At 47.1% G+C, this 15,505-nt stretch overlaps 5 protein-coding genes across 5 annotated transcripts; 3 read left to right on the forward strand and 2 right to left on the reverse strand.

Moving 5' to 3' along the window:
* Window positions 1-25: 25 nt before the first annotated feature.
* CI109_100523 (uncharacterized protein) lies at window positions 26-815 on the forward strand (the record flags this gene model as incomplete). Its single annotated transcript, XM_032008483.1, has 4 exons — window positions 26-227; window positions 293-423; window positions 486-572; window positions 636-815. The coding sequence occupies 4 exons, from the start codon at window positions 26-28 to the stop codon at window positions 813-815; spliced, it is 600 nt and encodes a 199-aa protein (XP_031857245.1).
* Window positions 816-9,909: 9,094 nt separating this feature from the next.
* Window positions 9,910-10,801, reverse strand: CI109_100524 (uncharacterized protein; the record flags this gene model as incomplete). The annotated part of the gene is made up of 3 exons (XM_065966807.1): window positions 9,910-10,055; window positions 10,108-10,522; window positions 10,589-10,801. 3 exons carry the CDS (start codon window positions 10,799-10,801, stop codon window positions 9,910-9,912), a joined length of 774 nt encoding a protein of 257 aa, XP_065822879.1.
* A 365-nt stretch (window positions 10,802-11,166) lies between these two features.
* CI109_100525 (Sua5/YciO/YrdC/YwlC family tRNA threonylcarbamoyl adenosine modification protein) lies at window positions 11,167-12,594 on the reverse strand (the record flags this gene model as incomplete). Its single annotated transcript, XM_032004715.1, has 1 exon — window positions 11,167-12,594. The coding sequence occupies one exon, from the start codon at window positions 12,592-12,594 to the stop codon at window positions 11,167-11,169; it is 1,428 nt and encodes a 475-aa protein (XP_031861193.1).
* Window positions 12,595-13,006: 412 nt separating this feature from the next.
* CI109_100526 (uncharacterized protein) lies at window positions 13,007-13,904 on the forward strand (the record flags this gene model as incomplete). Its single annotated transcript, XM_032004714.1, has 5 exons — window positions 13,007-13,052; window positions 13,134-13,239; window positions 13,333-13,451; window positions 13,533-13,759; window positions 13,845-13,904. 5 exons carry the CDS (start codon window positions 13,007-13,009, stop codon window positions 13,902-13,904), a joined length of 558 nt encoding a protein of 185 aa, XP_031861192.1.
* Window positions 13,905-14,476: 572 nt separating this feature from the next.
* Window positions 14,477-15,499, forward strand: CI109_100527 (uncharacterized protein; the record flags this gene model as incomplete). Its single annotated transcript, XM_032004713.1, has 3 exons — window positions 14,477-14,601; window positions 14,756-14,861; window positions 14,921-15,499. 3 exons carry the CDS (start codon window positions 14,477-14,479, stop codon window positions 15,497-15,499), a joined length of 810 nt encoding a protein of 269 aa, XP_031861191.1.
* Window positions 15,500-15,505: the final 6 nt, after the last annotated feature.

The following is a 15,505-nucleotide window of genomic DNA, read 5'->3' on the forward strand; positions in this document are numbered from 1 at the left end:
GAAAGCAGGCTTTAATCCTTCCAGGATGCCGTCTGTGAACGTACCCTTTGAGCTCATGGAGCTTTTCGCTTCCAAGGGGGTTATCAGTATCCCTGCTGAAATCGTGACGCCTTTGACCGCCGAGACAGTAGCTACGATCAACCATGTCATGACTGTAACCATGCTCGAAGCAAACATCCCTGCAGCGGTCAAGCTGGCAATGGTCGACTTGACGAACCAGATCAATAGTATGTATTGTCTTTCATCCCGGACCATCTGTGTGCTGTTGTGATCTGACACCAGCGCTTTTTAGCGTTAGTCGTTACTGGTCGGTCCGCTGGAACAGAGCTGGGTACCACTCTGAGAGCCTGGGAGGGTACGCTTCAGGATCTGTCTGAGAAACAGACGGCACTCGAGAAAGTCTCGGAGCGACTAGACATCATTGTAAGTCAACTTGGGATGTGTCCAGGATCCGTATCAGAGACTCACCATCGTCCACCGGCTAGCGAATTAATCGTCACAAGTCCCGGTACGGGCGTGATATGACTGCGGTTCCTATGAACGGCGAGACCTACCCGCCTGGGATAAGACAAGTGAGCACACTTCATCCCAGCAAATATGATAAGTCTGAATTCTAACTCCTTCCCACGTACTAGGAACATCGTGTCCTGACGTCGTGGAGTAGAATCAAGGCTTTACCTTCTGGTGCTTGCAACTCCTGGCTCACGTTTCTCGAGGTAAACATCCCGCATGATTGCGATATCGAAGAGAGAAGGGCTGCGATCTACGAGGCTCTAGGAGGACATGAGCAGAAACAACTCATTCCGATTTCTTAATCTGTTTAGTGTCAGGTTTTTGTCTCGATGTATATAATCGATAATGTCAAGCCAAACAATGGTTGTTATTGGATAGCGACACCGTGCGTACGCTCACGATCCTCTCACATCTTGCCTCCGACCGCTACCCCATCGCTGTATCGAGTCACGCAAACTGTTATCGCATCAAAACCCTCTATGCCGCTTGTCTACGTCGCGGACTTTGCAAGTCTGCCAAATCCTTTGAACATCTGGGAAGGGAGGTGCGAGATCCGTGTTTTCGTACACATCAGCTACACCGTGTGGCCAAGGTGAATGCTCAGGGTTTTGACCAGCGCCTGCATCACATGCAAAACACCCAAGTGCATAGAAATCAAGTGAACAGACGATCTCGCTACCAGCAATGAAAAGTCATCTAACAAGTTGGTCCACATCGTCAAGCTATCAAACTGATAGCAAGTTCGCTTTCATCCGTCTACTATCCTCCTTCAATTTTCCAAATGCTATTTCATGGAGGCATGAACAGGTCTTTGTCACCTCCCTAATCTCACGTTTGAGCTCCTCAATAGTCTCCTTCCCCGTTTCAATCGACTGCTCCAGACTGATATTGCAAGTATGGTAATCCAATCGTTTTTGCTTTCTCTCGATCTCAAAACAATCGACCCACGGTTTCTCGTACGGAACGTCCACAAAGTCTCGATAAACCCTGTGGATCTCGGTCTGCAAACTCCTCTGTTCGTCAAAATCTTGGTAAGACTCGCGGAGTTTCCTCTTGAGTGTCTCCAATTGTGTGAAACAGTCATGTATTTGACTGATGATCTTTCTCATTGGATCGAAACGAGGAACCTGTATCATGGCACTGGACATAGTGGTATGAGCATCCGAACAGCTACCAATGGACTGAGGATTGATGACAGGAACAACAGACAGGTCACAAGCACTGTTGAGTACGGAAGGAGCTTGACCAGAGAATGAAGCAGATCGATGGCGGGGCCGAGGAGGCAGGTCTTGTGTCAAAACAGATGGCCCCTTCAAAGTGGCACAGCTAGCACCGCTGTCTTTCTGAAAGTGTGATGGAGTCATACGAGGACCAAGATCAGAAAGTGTGCCTGAGATGTAGCTGAACTGGCCTCTGGAGTGTTTTGTTGCTCTAGTAACTCTGAGGCCTGGATAGTGATGGCTGGCATATGAACTTGTACTTCCATCACATACCTGTATGATCAAGCAAAGTGATCATCAGGCTCAGCTGTATCTTGCCCGATATAAAAACACAAACTTACCATAGGAGACAGGACTGACCCATCTGGTGAATGGCAATCAGAGGACCAGTTGGACGAGTAGGAGGGGATGGAGCGTGATGGACAATATCCGCTGATTGCTTCCTCATAAGATGGTGGCGGGCCTTCTGGTTGAGAATCCATTGTGTTGGAAAGGTGACTAGTAGTTATGACAGTGGTGCAGAGAATGGCTAATGTGGTGTTTGGTAATGTATTTGGCAGTGGCCAATGTGTGTTCAGGAGAAGGGTAATGTACCCAATAACAACAACTACAGGAGGGCCTCTTATACCCCTGGTCATGTCAACTGGCAGTAGCAGACCATTGTGTGGAGCCGGAGAACAGGAACATAGGAGGTATACACCATCAAATACTGTCATGGCCTTCTGTTTCACTTTTGAAAGAGGGGTTCTCAAAGGAAGGTCCCGCTGCACACCATATACACCCTTCACAATCACTGTGTCTCACTGATACAGAGGGATATTGGAGGGTGTACGGAGGAGAGGACAGTGTTTGGGCTTGTTGTACTATTGACCAGGTCTGGATGCTGCAGTGATGGCAAGGCCAGAGGTGATGACAAGATTAGTGATGATGGGAGCAATGGTTGGTGTAAGATCAACTGTGTGCCTGTATATGTGAGACTCAATATGTATGATCCTCGAATTGGGAGCATCATATCTGCCTCAACAAGTGGTGGGGTATTCATGCCTTTTGCCACCCAAGTTTTGTACATACATGGCTTATAGAAGTAAGGTGCAGAAGTCTATGAGCAGATTTTGAGCATGTTGTCATTCATTGAGATCAGGAAATCAGGCCCCTTGCAGAGTTGAATGTTAAAGTCAGTCTGATCAGAAATTAACTTCATTCAAGTAATATGCTCATTGTCCTTTTGCCCTACCCCTGCATCAATATACACACCAGAATGAAACAGCTAAGTCCACACTACAGACTGAAAGGTAACTTGTCCCTGCCATCATGCTCTAGTAGCTACCCTCGATGCCTACGTCTGCCACGATGTGGGGAACTCATTCTGCTATGGGAACTGCCATATAGATGTGGGAGCTTTTCCCTCTCTTGCTGCATCTCATGTTGCAGGTGGCTGATCTCTTTCTTCAACTTCTCAATCACCTCTTGGTCTCTGCTTTGTTTTTGTTGTTCTCTCTGTTCCTCAAGCGCCTCTTTAGTCTTCATACTACAAGTCCAAAGAAACACCAAACGTCTTTCCGACCGACCCATCCTCTCCTTGTCTAACTCTCTTGAGCCAATATCAACCTTGGCCTGCACCTTCTCATTATGAGCAACACGTAGGCTGTCCAATGCTTGTTTCTCTTTGTTGATCTCACTGTCAAGTGTGCGGATATCATCTTTCAGTTCATCGATTGTTGTCTGGAAAATGGTGTTGATCTTCTGTTGTTGAGCTTCGCGTCTCTTGAGCTCTTTGATATTGAAAGAAAGGTGCCCTTCATGAGCAGATGCTTGCCACACAGGGTTTGAGATGCCATCGTTATGAGAGACTTTTGAGTCATCACCAGTACCTGTATCTGGTTGTACTGAACTCAACCTAGGTGCACAAAATTGTGTTTGACTATTCCCATAATGGGGTGCAGATGCATTGTGTGAATGCTGGTCACCAAGCTGTCCACTTTCATGATCAGACCAGGGAGGGAACCTGTGACCTGGACGCAATGGGGCTGGAGATCGAGCCAAACAACGCGGTGGTGGGGAATCAGAGTGTGGGACATGCCTGGTATTGGCACTGTAATTGCTCCAAAGAGAAACGGTGTGAGCCGCGCGCAAAGGTGATTGGGTGGGTATGGGAGTCTGAGGTGTTCTAAAAGCACCTGATGGCTGTTCTCGAGCAGAACGCATGTCAGGACTTGCTCTTCTAGAAGCATCAGGCATAGTAGCAAACGGGTTGCTGCTGCCAGAGTTGAAGCGTGAGGGACCTCTGGGTGTTGCTGAACGATGTGGTCCATTTGACCTGAAGTCTGGATGGCTGTTATAACTGTTGGGCAAGTTGCTCAACAGCGTGCCTGATGACTGAACAATAAGGCAGAAATCAACTTCAAGTTCAAGCTGGAACAGAAAATGCATGTAAAATGTACTCACCGCAAGGGTCACTCCTGCTCGTCTAGGTCTTGTTCCAGGACGAGAGGGACTCGGAGGTAGAGCATCAGCATCACTACAGGAAGGATGGGATTGTTGATGCCCTTGACCAGTCTCCACATGGGAGATATGGCTTTGTGGTGCATAACTAGCATATTCATCACGGCGGGAGCGCAGAGGAGATCGATTTCCTCTTTGAGGTCTCACAGAGGCAGTTGGAGCATGAGAAGGGTAACGAGCATTGTCAATTCTGTAAGAGGAAGGAGATGATCGATTCACTGGTTGGAAGTCAGTGGACCGACCTTGAAGGTGTGATGAATGATGAGCATTCCTATGGCTGTCGTAGGGGTGTTGCCAAGATCTCCGTCGAGAGTCCATTGTGTTGTGGTTGTATTGCAGATATGTTAGTGGTGGAGTGTATAGTGCAGAAGGGGTGTATGTCAAGTGGTAGTATCTTGTGGAGTGGCAACTGGGTATTGCTGGAAGAAGAAAGACTGAATCCGAATAGCAAAAGTGAAGACTGGTTATAACCCTGCAATTCTGATGTTTTGCAGTGTTTCACCATTGTGTCAGCAGCAGAAGACACAGGATGTTGACACACTGTCAGGTATTGTCCTTGCATTCTATTCAATCACCTTGAAAAGAGTCCTTCCAAAGGAGGAACCACAAGTACATCCTCATTCCCTTTGCAGCTGTGACGTGTCTCCATTGACTATTGGGGGCATAACCCCAAGTGGCTCCTATCAAGTGTAATAATTGTTATGCTTGGCTCCTGAAGTGATCCAACCAAGCAATGGAAGGTATGCAAGGTTCGCAGACATTTGTGGACTCTGGTGCTATTAATGACAACTACCACGACCAACATGCTCACACATATATAGCTAGGATTGGGAGCTCTAGCGCAACCCCATTTATTGTAAGATTTCAGTGCAATGTGAAGCTTGAATAGCATAGGTGGCCATTGACTAGGCAACTGTTATTACAAAGGGTGCTCTGTTTCACCTACTTGAGAGGAGTTCTCAAAGGCAGAGCCATGAATATCTGTTATGTGGTTGGGACAGTGCAACACCAACCATAATGGGCAAGACCTACAGTTCTGATCTGCCACCAATGATTAATGTATACAGTGTTGAATTGGTGTAGAGCACCCCTATATAACATAGAATTACGCCGGTAAATCTAATATAAATACGTAGTATATAGAGATATTCAAACTCCTATTCAGATACTGCCTCTGTGTAACTCACATCTGCGCATAAGGGAGCATACAGTATGGTACAACAAAGTCTGTAGAGGATAAGAGCGGACATCGACGGGAACTCCCTTGGGTCACTTGAATAGTCTGAGCGAAAGTCAACGGATTGTGATGTCTGTGGCATAGCCCGTCATAACACCGTGGATCAGGCATGGTGTGTGCAACTGATCATTGACAGAATCATTTCCACTAGCATTCATTCAATCCGCTCACCACACTACAACTATTTAACACGCCCTCCTCCTCTTATTGGCTAGACCAATGGACGGGTGTATACTGGTTTGATGAAACTGAACAAACAAAAGTACTGAACATCTACATGAAATGAGCAAAGCTTCCAAGTAATTGTCCTAGCCGTGGCGGCTGCCACTCTGACTGTTGGAGTTTGCGGAACTTTCATTGTCTCTCTGAGTTTCAAGACAGTGGGCTGCTATGAGACTGTTGCGAAATCTGTCTACTTTATCACTATTTGGCCGTTGTTCCTGTGCCCAATCAGCCACCGAGGCACTAAGCAGTAAGAGACATCAGTACAGGCTGTGTATTGGAAAAATATTCCCAGAAACTTCTACCTACTAAGCCTTGTCAACTGTGGTTGGAATGATCTGACCATTTTGGACCAGGACGCCTGTGAAAGCCTTCCGAGTGACCCCACCTGTGGCCGATCCATTGGTGGAATTGTTGTTGGATGTTGAAGGCATGAATATCAGTATCTGTGGTTTCAGAATTTGTGTGTTGTGATTCCAGAAAGTAATGGAATTGGAAATGTAATGTGCTGATATGTGTTGTTGTATAAATCTGTTCCTGTCGTTGACTTGAGTCAAGGCCTTTATATATGTTAATATGCTCCAATTGTGCTTGTTGCTACCCCCAAGGCTGTGTGAAGCACATCAAAGCTAAGCTTGTAAGCATGACACAATATGGCCTATGACATCATTTGGAGGGACTATGATGCTTTGTAAGCTGTCATGTCATTGTCAACATACGAGGTCATTCTGGGAGCTGCATTGAAAGGTTTATATGGCTGTGACATGTTTGGGGTCTGCAGCCAGGGGCATGCATCAAAGGTATATCCTGTGAATAAGGAGACCTGCGCACAATCCATTCAGTCCTGTGACTTCATGTTTGCATTATGTCATGCACCATCATTGCAAGGTATATGATGCTTTATAAGCTGTGATGTCATTGTCATCATATGTCATGTTGGTCACTGCCACATACATCAAGTTACCTGTCACATCCCAATGCACTCGTAATCCCACTTGCTATTCGCTTTACTCATGTAACTTCATCCAACAATCCCAACTATCCCTTCAATTTAATCCAACAAACTGGCCAAAGTAGTAGAATATCGCTCAACATAGATGGTTGATGAATGGATGGATGGATGGATGGATGGATGAATGAATGGATGGATGGAATGATAATTGGATGGACGGACGGATATATATAGGAGAGTAGCTATTCTTGTCTTTGTACTCTTTTCCTTTGTGTTTTCCCAATTAAAAGTCATACCTATTACTCTCGCTATTGCTTTTGACAACATCACTGAGCCTTCAGTCAGTCCAAGGCCACAACACTTGTACTGAGGTTGTTCTCTTTGGCTTCTTGCCATTCTCGACATTCTGACTGAGTACTTCGTCCATCTTGTCATAGAGTCAAAACTCTTTGGCAAACATCACTCAACCTTGTCTCTGTGGTATGACAGGGTCTCATTGACTGAAGCCTCAGTTGATCATTGTAACATCATACAAGGTCATTATGGGAGCTGTAATGAAAGGTTCACATGGATGTGACATGTTTTGAGTCTGCAGCCAGGAGTACATATGAATGGCCATCTTGTGGACCAAGGATGTCACAACATTCTGTGCAGTTAAACTTGATTGTGAGTGTTTGACATTGCTGCAGTTGTGCATGTATATGATGCTGACACATCAATTTTAAGTTCTGATGTTGTTACAACCTGTCCCAGGAAGGCCTGGTCAACACCAAAGACAAGATAGACAATTCGGCTTTGAGGCAAGCTTGAATATAAACTGATGAAGGTGAGCTGGAAGCTTGAGGATTGGCTTTGGTGAAGCTCCAGCATGAACAGGCTGTTGCGCCGGTACGGAGGGATACGGGAGGTGTCCTATGAAAAGAACAGTGTTTTGGGGTTGCTGTATGACTGACCCAGGTATAAGTGCCAATAGTGGCAACAGTGATGACAGGGGTAGTTGTCACGATGATCAACAGAGGCTTCAGTCAATGAGGCCTTATCACACCACGGAGACAAAGTTGAGTGATGTTCGCCAAAGGCGTCAACTATAATGACGAGATGGGCGAGATACTCAGCGAGAATGACAAAAACAACGCGGATCCAAAGAGAACAACCTCAGGATGAGCGTTGTGGCCTTGGACTGACTGAAGGCTAGGTGATATCGTCAAGAGCGATAGCGAAGGTACGGTGTATGACTTTCAGTCGGGAAATTACTAAAGAAAAGAGTACAAAGATGAGAATAGCCATTCTCCTATATATCCATCCATCCATCCATCCGTCCGTCCATCTACGTTGAGCGATATTCTACAACTCGGCGAGTTCGTCGAATTAGACCAAATAATAGATGGGTTCCTTGAATGAAGTTCTACGAGTTCGACGAGAATAGCGAGTAGAGCGACAAGTGCGTCGGGATCTTGTAGGTCACGTGATGTATGTGGCAGTGACCGTCATGACAATCTGTTATGTGGTTGGGACACTGCAACACTACCCATAATGGGCAAGACCTACTGTTCCGATCTAGCACAAATAATTAATGTCTACAGTATTGAATTGGTGTAGAGCACCCCTATATTGCATAGAATTCTGCCGGTAAATCCAGTTTCCAACAGCTTCATAGTATATAGAGATATTCAAATTCCTATCTATATTTTGCCTCAGTGTAACTCGTATCTGCGCATAAGGCAGCATACAGGTACAAGAGGCTTTAGTCAGGTAGTTGTCATGAGCGAACACCGCTTCCTTGGCTCATGATTTCTAAGTCAAGGCTCCGCCTATTGAAAGTGTTGTGATGCAATGGCTTTTTTGAGCTCTGTCAATCCATTTGACTCAGACAATGGGGAATGATGAGAAGTGATACAACAAAGAGGTGTCAGAAAGAAAGGTAGTACATCCTTCAAGGCATCATCAAGTATTGTACAGAAGATGAGGGCCATAAGGAGACGCTTGTATAATAACGTATTGCCTAGCCAGTGGCCAATTACGCTATCCGAGCATTGCATCACACTATAAAAGGTCACGATGATTGGGATTCTGCTGAACTTCCCAATTCTTGCTATATATACCCGGGGATGTTGGTCTTGGTAGTTGTCATTCATGACAGCTTGACAAATATCAACTTTGATCATATCATTTTGTCCAGCCTGGTTGCTCATCAATTCTCAATTGGTCCTGTGCATCAAATATAAAGTCAATAACGTAACAAGCCAACTAATAAACACTCTCACTACAAACAACTGAAAGGTACCTTTTCCTTGGATTAACATGTGGGAGCTATCGCCTATATCCCCGCCTTCCATGCTCTTGAGACCTTGTCTCGCTTTCCCAAGACCTCATCTTGTCGTCCCAACAATGATATAGATCATTGAGCTCCTCCTTCTTTGCCTCAAACCGCTTCTCCATCGTTTTGACTTTATGTGTCCAGTCTTTAATTGACTTTTCATCCTCTTGGGAAACTCTTGCACAATCCTTTTTTGATTTCTCCAGTTCATCTTCACACATACTAAGTTGGGCCCTATCCCACAATGCATGGTGTTTTGACACTTGTCACGATGATCAACAGAGGCTTCAGTCAATGAGGCCCTATCACACCACGGAGACAAGGTTGAGTGATATTCGCCAAAGGCGTCAACTATAATGACGAGATGGACGGGATACTCAGCGAGAATGACGAGAACGACGAGAATCCGAAGAGAACAACCTCAGGATGAGCGTTGTGGCCTTGGACTGACTGAAGGCTAAGTGATATCGTCAAGAGCGATAGCGAAGGTACGGTGTATGACTTTCAATCGGGAAATCACTAAGGAAAAGAGTACAAAAGATGAGAATAGCCATTCTCCTATATATCCATCCATCCATCCGTCCATCTACGTTGAGCGATATTCTACAACTCGGCGAGTTCGTCGAATTAGACCGAATAAGAGATGGGTTCGTTGAATGAAGTTCTACGAGTTCGACGAGAATAGCGAGTAGTGCGGAGAGTGCGTCGGGATCTTGTAGGTCACGTGATGTATGTGGCAGTGACCGTCATGACAACACTCTTGTGGCTACATCAGCGTTGATATTATCCCTAGGCTCTGCTCCGCCTAGGCGGGTTTCATTGTGGTATCGCTGTACCTCTTCTTCTCCCTTTATCAACTCAGAATGTTCAGAAATTTTGGCGTTCCAATTGTCTATATCTGTTTGAAACTTCTTGGAGTGCTTGCATTGTAACTTTTTCGATTTCCTCAACTCTTCTCTGCCAAAGGCAAGTCGTGCACCCAGACGCCAAGTCTGATCCTCAAGAGATTGAATGTCATGAACAAGGTTTGCCCATTCTGAATAGGCATCTGGTCGCGCAGACCTGGTTCTGCAGAAACGGTCTTGTTGTCGGCTGTATTGAAACCGAGATCCAACGTCACGGTCAGCATGCCCTTCATGATCACGATTAGACCGAGGAGGCATGTGACTTGGTGGCAATGGAATGTGAGATTGAGTTATGTATCGAAAGTTTGGGAAACCTGCGTATGGGTCATGTTTGGTATCGTCACCGGGATTTCTGGAGGGATAGTCCCCATCAGTCGAAGGTGAAGGTGATTGGTATGACGGCGGAGGTGTGATGTATTCAAAACTGATGGACGCTGGCCTTGAAGCAGAACCATCGGCAGGACTTGCTTCTTGAGGGGTAACAGGTGAAGTGCCAATCGGTGCTTCAGGATCGTCAAGTGGGTATGAGTCGCTGCTGCCGGAGTGGAAGCGAGGGGGACTTCTAGCTGTCATTGGGAGATCTGGTTCAGTCGACTCGAAAATTCGATGGCCGTGATAGTGGACTGATGAATCGTTGGTATGTGTGCGGGACCCCTGGATTATGAGGCAAAACCCAACTTTAGTTCGAGCGGAATGAGAACTACAAAGAAATGTACTCACGGGAGGCGTCAGAACTCTTCGCCCAGGTCTTGTCTGAGGTTTGAAGGGATTCTGATCTTGTGACGAATAATAGGCATCATCATCGTCACGGGAAAGAGGAGGTTCCTGGTCTCTTCGTCGAGACCGCGGATAGGAAGGCCGATCCGGTGATGGATATCGCGCAGTCCTGGAGCTACCATAGTAGCGAGGCCGAGATCCTGATACGTATTCCATCGTGTTGCGCTCGAGTGTACGCAGATTTGTCAATGATGAGAGGTGTGGCTCTGAAATGTGAAGTGTAATGATATCTTGGTCAGTGGCAAATGAGTGTTTGGATAGAGGGGAAAGACCTAATAAAGACGGCGGCAGAAGGCGTTTGTTATACCCTTTCTGTTTTGGTGTCCTGTAACGTCGCAAGCACTGTGTGGAGCTGGAGAACATAGGATCTTCGCACACTGTCAAGTATCGTCATTACCTTCTTTTCTTCGTTCCGAGAGGGCTTGAAAGGAAGGACCAAAAGTGAAGGTGACCTTGAGCTGTTGAGACATGAGAACCATTATACATTTCATTGCCACGCAAGCCGTCCAGTGAACAGTGTACTAGCGATGTCCTACATCCACCCAAAATCTGTTCCCACCCTCTATTCCACCTTTGCTTTCCCCGTTGGCCAGATCACCAGACCTCCCTCCTCCACCAACTGCTTTGCCTACGCGCTCCATCACGGCTAATCCTAGACCGTCGTCCGAACATCCTTCAATCATGATGGCGTCTACGCCTCCTTCCACGTGCTCCCTTTGTGACGATGAAACGCGTTCAAGAGTAAGCATCCCGGCAAACAACCGTTGAGCTGCTGTCGCCGCTGAATCACCCAGTGATACGGGGACAATCTCTATTCCAGCCTCGTTTATCGACGATGATATCTGTTGGCGAAGCGGAGAGTTGTCGAAATGTAATAGACCTATACGCCGTCTTGACTTGCCCTTTGACAGAGGTACGCGTTGTGCGATCTGTCGCAAGACTGCTTGTGCTGACGATTCTGCTTCGTCTGAGATTGCGGCTGGTCGGGAAAAGACGTTGCTCGGTTCTAGGAGGAAGACAGGTACACGAGGTGAATAGTGGCGATATTTCATACCGGGTGTTGAGGGGGGAAGATTCGTCGCAGCTTTCGGCTTTCCTGATTCTGCAAGCGAGTGTCCGTTCGAAGTTGGTGGGTTGGTCGAGACAGAAGGTCCTCCTCTTTGCCATATCTTGCCATGAACCAATATGGCCGTCTTGCCCGCTTGTCCATCAACCTGTTCTACTATCCTCGCAATCTCTTCCACTCCTAAACCTCCCGGTCGAAGTATATCCACCTCTCCGCCTCCTCCTTCCTTCCATCCTAACCCATTCACGACAGTACTCTCCACCCCTACACCACAGTCTCCTCCATCTAGAATACATCCTAGTCCATCCGCACCATTCAAATCGTTGAACACGTGTTCTGCGCGAGTGGGACTTGGTCTTCCGGAAGAGTTTGCTGAGGGAGCAGAGAGCGGAAGGTTGGAATGATTGATCAGGGCCAGAGCGAGTGGGTGAGCGGGCATTCGGATAGCGTTGGTCTGAGGTGCAGGTGGTGGTGGTGGATTGGGCGAAGGAAAGAGCAACGAGAGAGGTCCTGGCCAAAAGGCGGTGATCAAAGCGAGATACAATGGAGAAAGGGTATATGAAGGCGGCAATAACCGTCGTAACATGTCAAGTGATGAGACATGGATGATCAGAGGATTATCTGACGGTCGATTCTTGATTCGATAGATCGCTTGTACAGCTTCGGGATCGAGAGACGACGCCGCAAGACCGTATACCGTCTCAGTCGGTACAGCGACAGTCCGATGTAAGTGAAGATGTTGCGAAGCGGTCTCGAGGTGAGTTAAGATAGATGGAGGAACAGAGAAAGAGGGCGAGTCGAGTGGGTGGGAAGACGAGGAGGAAGGGGTAACGGTGATCGAGGAGAAATCTGTACAGCGCAGAATGGGAGTATTGGTTGACATGGTCCCGGTATTTCGAGTGGTGAAGCTGCACAGTAACCAAGCGTCAGCTCAACCTATGATACCCTGCGCCGACCAATTCACCCTCTTCTAAGTAGTTCGCTGCAGTGATGTAGTTGACCTGTCCATCTGCTCATTCCTCGATGAGTGAATGGTCGTGACAGGCGATAGAGCAAGCGTTAAATCAAGTATTTGTAGATAATGCAAGAATGACATCTATTCATCAACAAGACTCGGATCGAGCTGCTGGAAATTATGCTTCCGTCGAGGACAAGGCACGTGACTTGCGGTAGTTGACAACAGCTGCAGCCAGCAGGACAAGCTAAGCAGCGTTGACAACCTACTGAGTGATAGTGATCTCACATCAGTTTGTTCAATCTGCTTCTCATTCATCTCCGGTAGCGACTGTGACAGAATGGCCAAGATAGTACCACCTATGAACTTTGGGCTGGTGGAAGATGGTACGTACCACTATTCACTTCTGTCGTCAACTCCGCGAGTTGTGCTTACAGCTATGATTCCCCTTGTCATGGATTTGTCAGGCTTCTACCGCTCAGCGCAGCCATCCGAGCTCAACTTCTCTTTCCTCGAAAAGCTCAATTTGAAGACCATTATCTGGGTAGGAGCGGAAGAACCTTCTGATATATTGTACGTCCCTCCGACTTTGCTTTTCCCCTCATTGCCGTTCAAACATCACACTTTACGACCGTGCCGGGGCTAGCTGACATCTCGCGAGTGTAGTCGATCATTCCTCGATTCTCAAGGGATCTTGATGCATAACCTGGCTCCGCAAGTATCGCTCAACCCACACTTCCCACCTCCGTATACAGATAGTGGTGTCGTCCCCATCTCAGGACAATGTACGTTCCTCTTCTCTCACGACAATATCGTTGTTCTTGGAGTCAAGCAGCCTCAGAGCTAAAGCACTGCTTTGTGTACAGATCACCTCCCACCCCTCCCACCTCCTCCTGAACCTTTAATCATCCAAGCTCTCACACTCCTCCTTCGTCCGTCAACGTTCCCAACGTTAGTATGTTGCAATATGGGTCGACATCGGACGGGTACTGTGGTCGGATGCTATCGGAAGTTACAACGATGGGCTTTGAGCAGTATACTAGAAGAGTACAGGAGATATGCCGGGATGAAAGTGAGAGTGTTGAATGAGCAGGTGAGTAGGACAGTGTATGGCCTGCAATCAGAGGAGGACATTACCATGTCTGGCCGTGCTGACCTTATGGATCATGATACAACAGTTCATTGAGCTGTTCGACACGGATCTGGTGTCGATCACAGCGGAACAAGTAACAGCGTGATACCAAAGTTGGCTCAAAAGGCGAACAGGCCTCGAAGAAATGGACCGACGGAGTGCAAAATTTCATGCCGACGAACAGAATCATACCGACCACCAGAAGGCCTTCGTCAACACGTATTACGTAGGCTGAGCTGCATCAAGAAGGCCACAACGTCGCATCAATGCTTATGACACGAAAAGTGCACAAATGAGGAACAGGAAAACAAGGGACAATCACATGTATTCAGGCTTGCACCGCACAGAGAGATAACCCCTGTTGTATTATCGCATTGACATCTTCCGCTGTTGTTCTCAAAATTGTTCCTCTCATGCATCTCTATGTACACGATGACCGCTTGATGGCGCTCCAGCGCCGTGCCATGCATACGAACGAACCTCAGAGGGTCCTCAAACCAACGGGGGATTTTGCCATCGCTGCTAGACGTCACCGGATTGCGCGGAGATTGCCCCTTACTCCGTTGAAATCTCAAAAGTCAAGCAGCTCTTGTCCACTTGCCTCTCGAAGTACTTGTGTACATCTGCATCATCCTCATCGTATCTATAATAACCTAGTAGATCAAAACACACCGTACGATGTCCCGACCTAAGACGAAATCCAACGTCGCGCTCTTGACGGAAGGAGCGGCGTACATTGCTCGAGCGAAGAAGGCTAGAAGGGAACAAGTTGAAGAGATCAAATTTGACGATGAGGCGAGAAGGTGAGTCTGATCTTCTCAGCGATATTCCACAAAGCTACACCTATACTTGGGCTCTTGTTGGACTCATGTGAGACCGGAGTCTATCAGACCAGAGGGAACCCATGCGAATGGTATCAGGGGATTGGAGCTGATATGCTTTGATTCCGTCTCGCAGAGAATGGTTGACCGGGTTCTCGAAACGTAAAAAGGCAAAAGTGGAAGAGAAACGAGCTCGTGCCAAAGAAAGAGATCATCAAGCGCATCTCCAGGATAGAAGACAGGTGAGACTCTTCACAAAGAATCAACCTCCAGGGAAACGTGTACTGATTTTCTGTGTTAGGCTCGACAAGATCTGAGACAGAGAGCAGCTGAGAATGTCAAGTCTATTCGAAAAGCGATGGGATTAGAAGATTATGCCGATGCCAACAACGAAGACGACGACGAAGATGACGATGATGAGGACGAAGGGGCAGAAGCTGGACCTTCGACAAGGGGAGAGATTGAAGAAGCTGAATTTTCGGATGAAGATCAATTGGCAACTGTTACGATTATGGAGAATTTCGATCCTTCTTCCACAACCCACATTTACAAAGCTAGACAATCCTCAACCACACCAGAACCACAACAAGAAGAGAAACCGAAACCGAAACCTACGGTCAATGCTAAATCTATGATTGGGGCGTTACCACCTTCGAGTGGTAGATTGCAGAAAGCTCGTGAGAAGAAAAAGGAGGAAAAGCAGAAGAGCAGGAGTATGGAGACTAAAGCTGAGAGGAAAAAGGGGAGAGAGATTGAAGGTAGAAGAAGGACGCAGAAAGCTGCGCTGGCATATGAGAGGGATGGGAAAAGCAGAGGGAAAGGCGGTGGTAGAGGTGCGAAGGGTGGTGCGAGAGGAAGAGGTGGCAGGGGAAAGCGATAAGTGCCA

Source organism: Kwoniella shandongensis, chromosome 1, assembly GCF_008629635.2.
Source record: "Kwoniella shandongensis chromosome 1, complete sequence".
In the NCBI taxonomy this organism is placed as follows: Eukaryota; Fungi; Basidiomycota; class Tremellomycetes; order Tremellales; family Cryptococcaceae; genus Kwoniella; species Kwoniella shandongensis.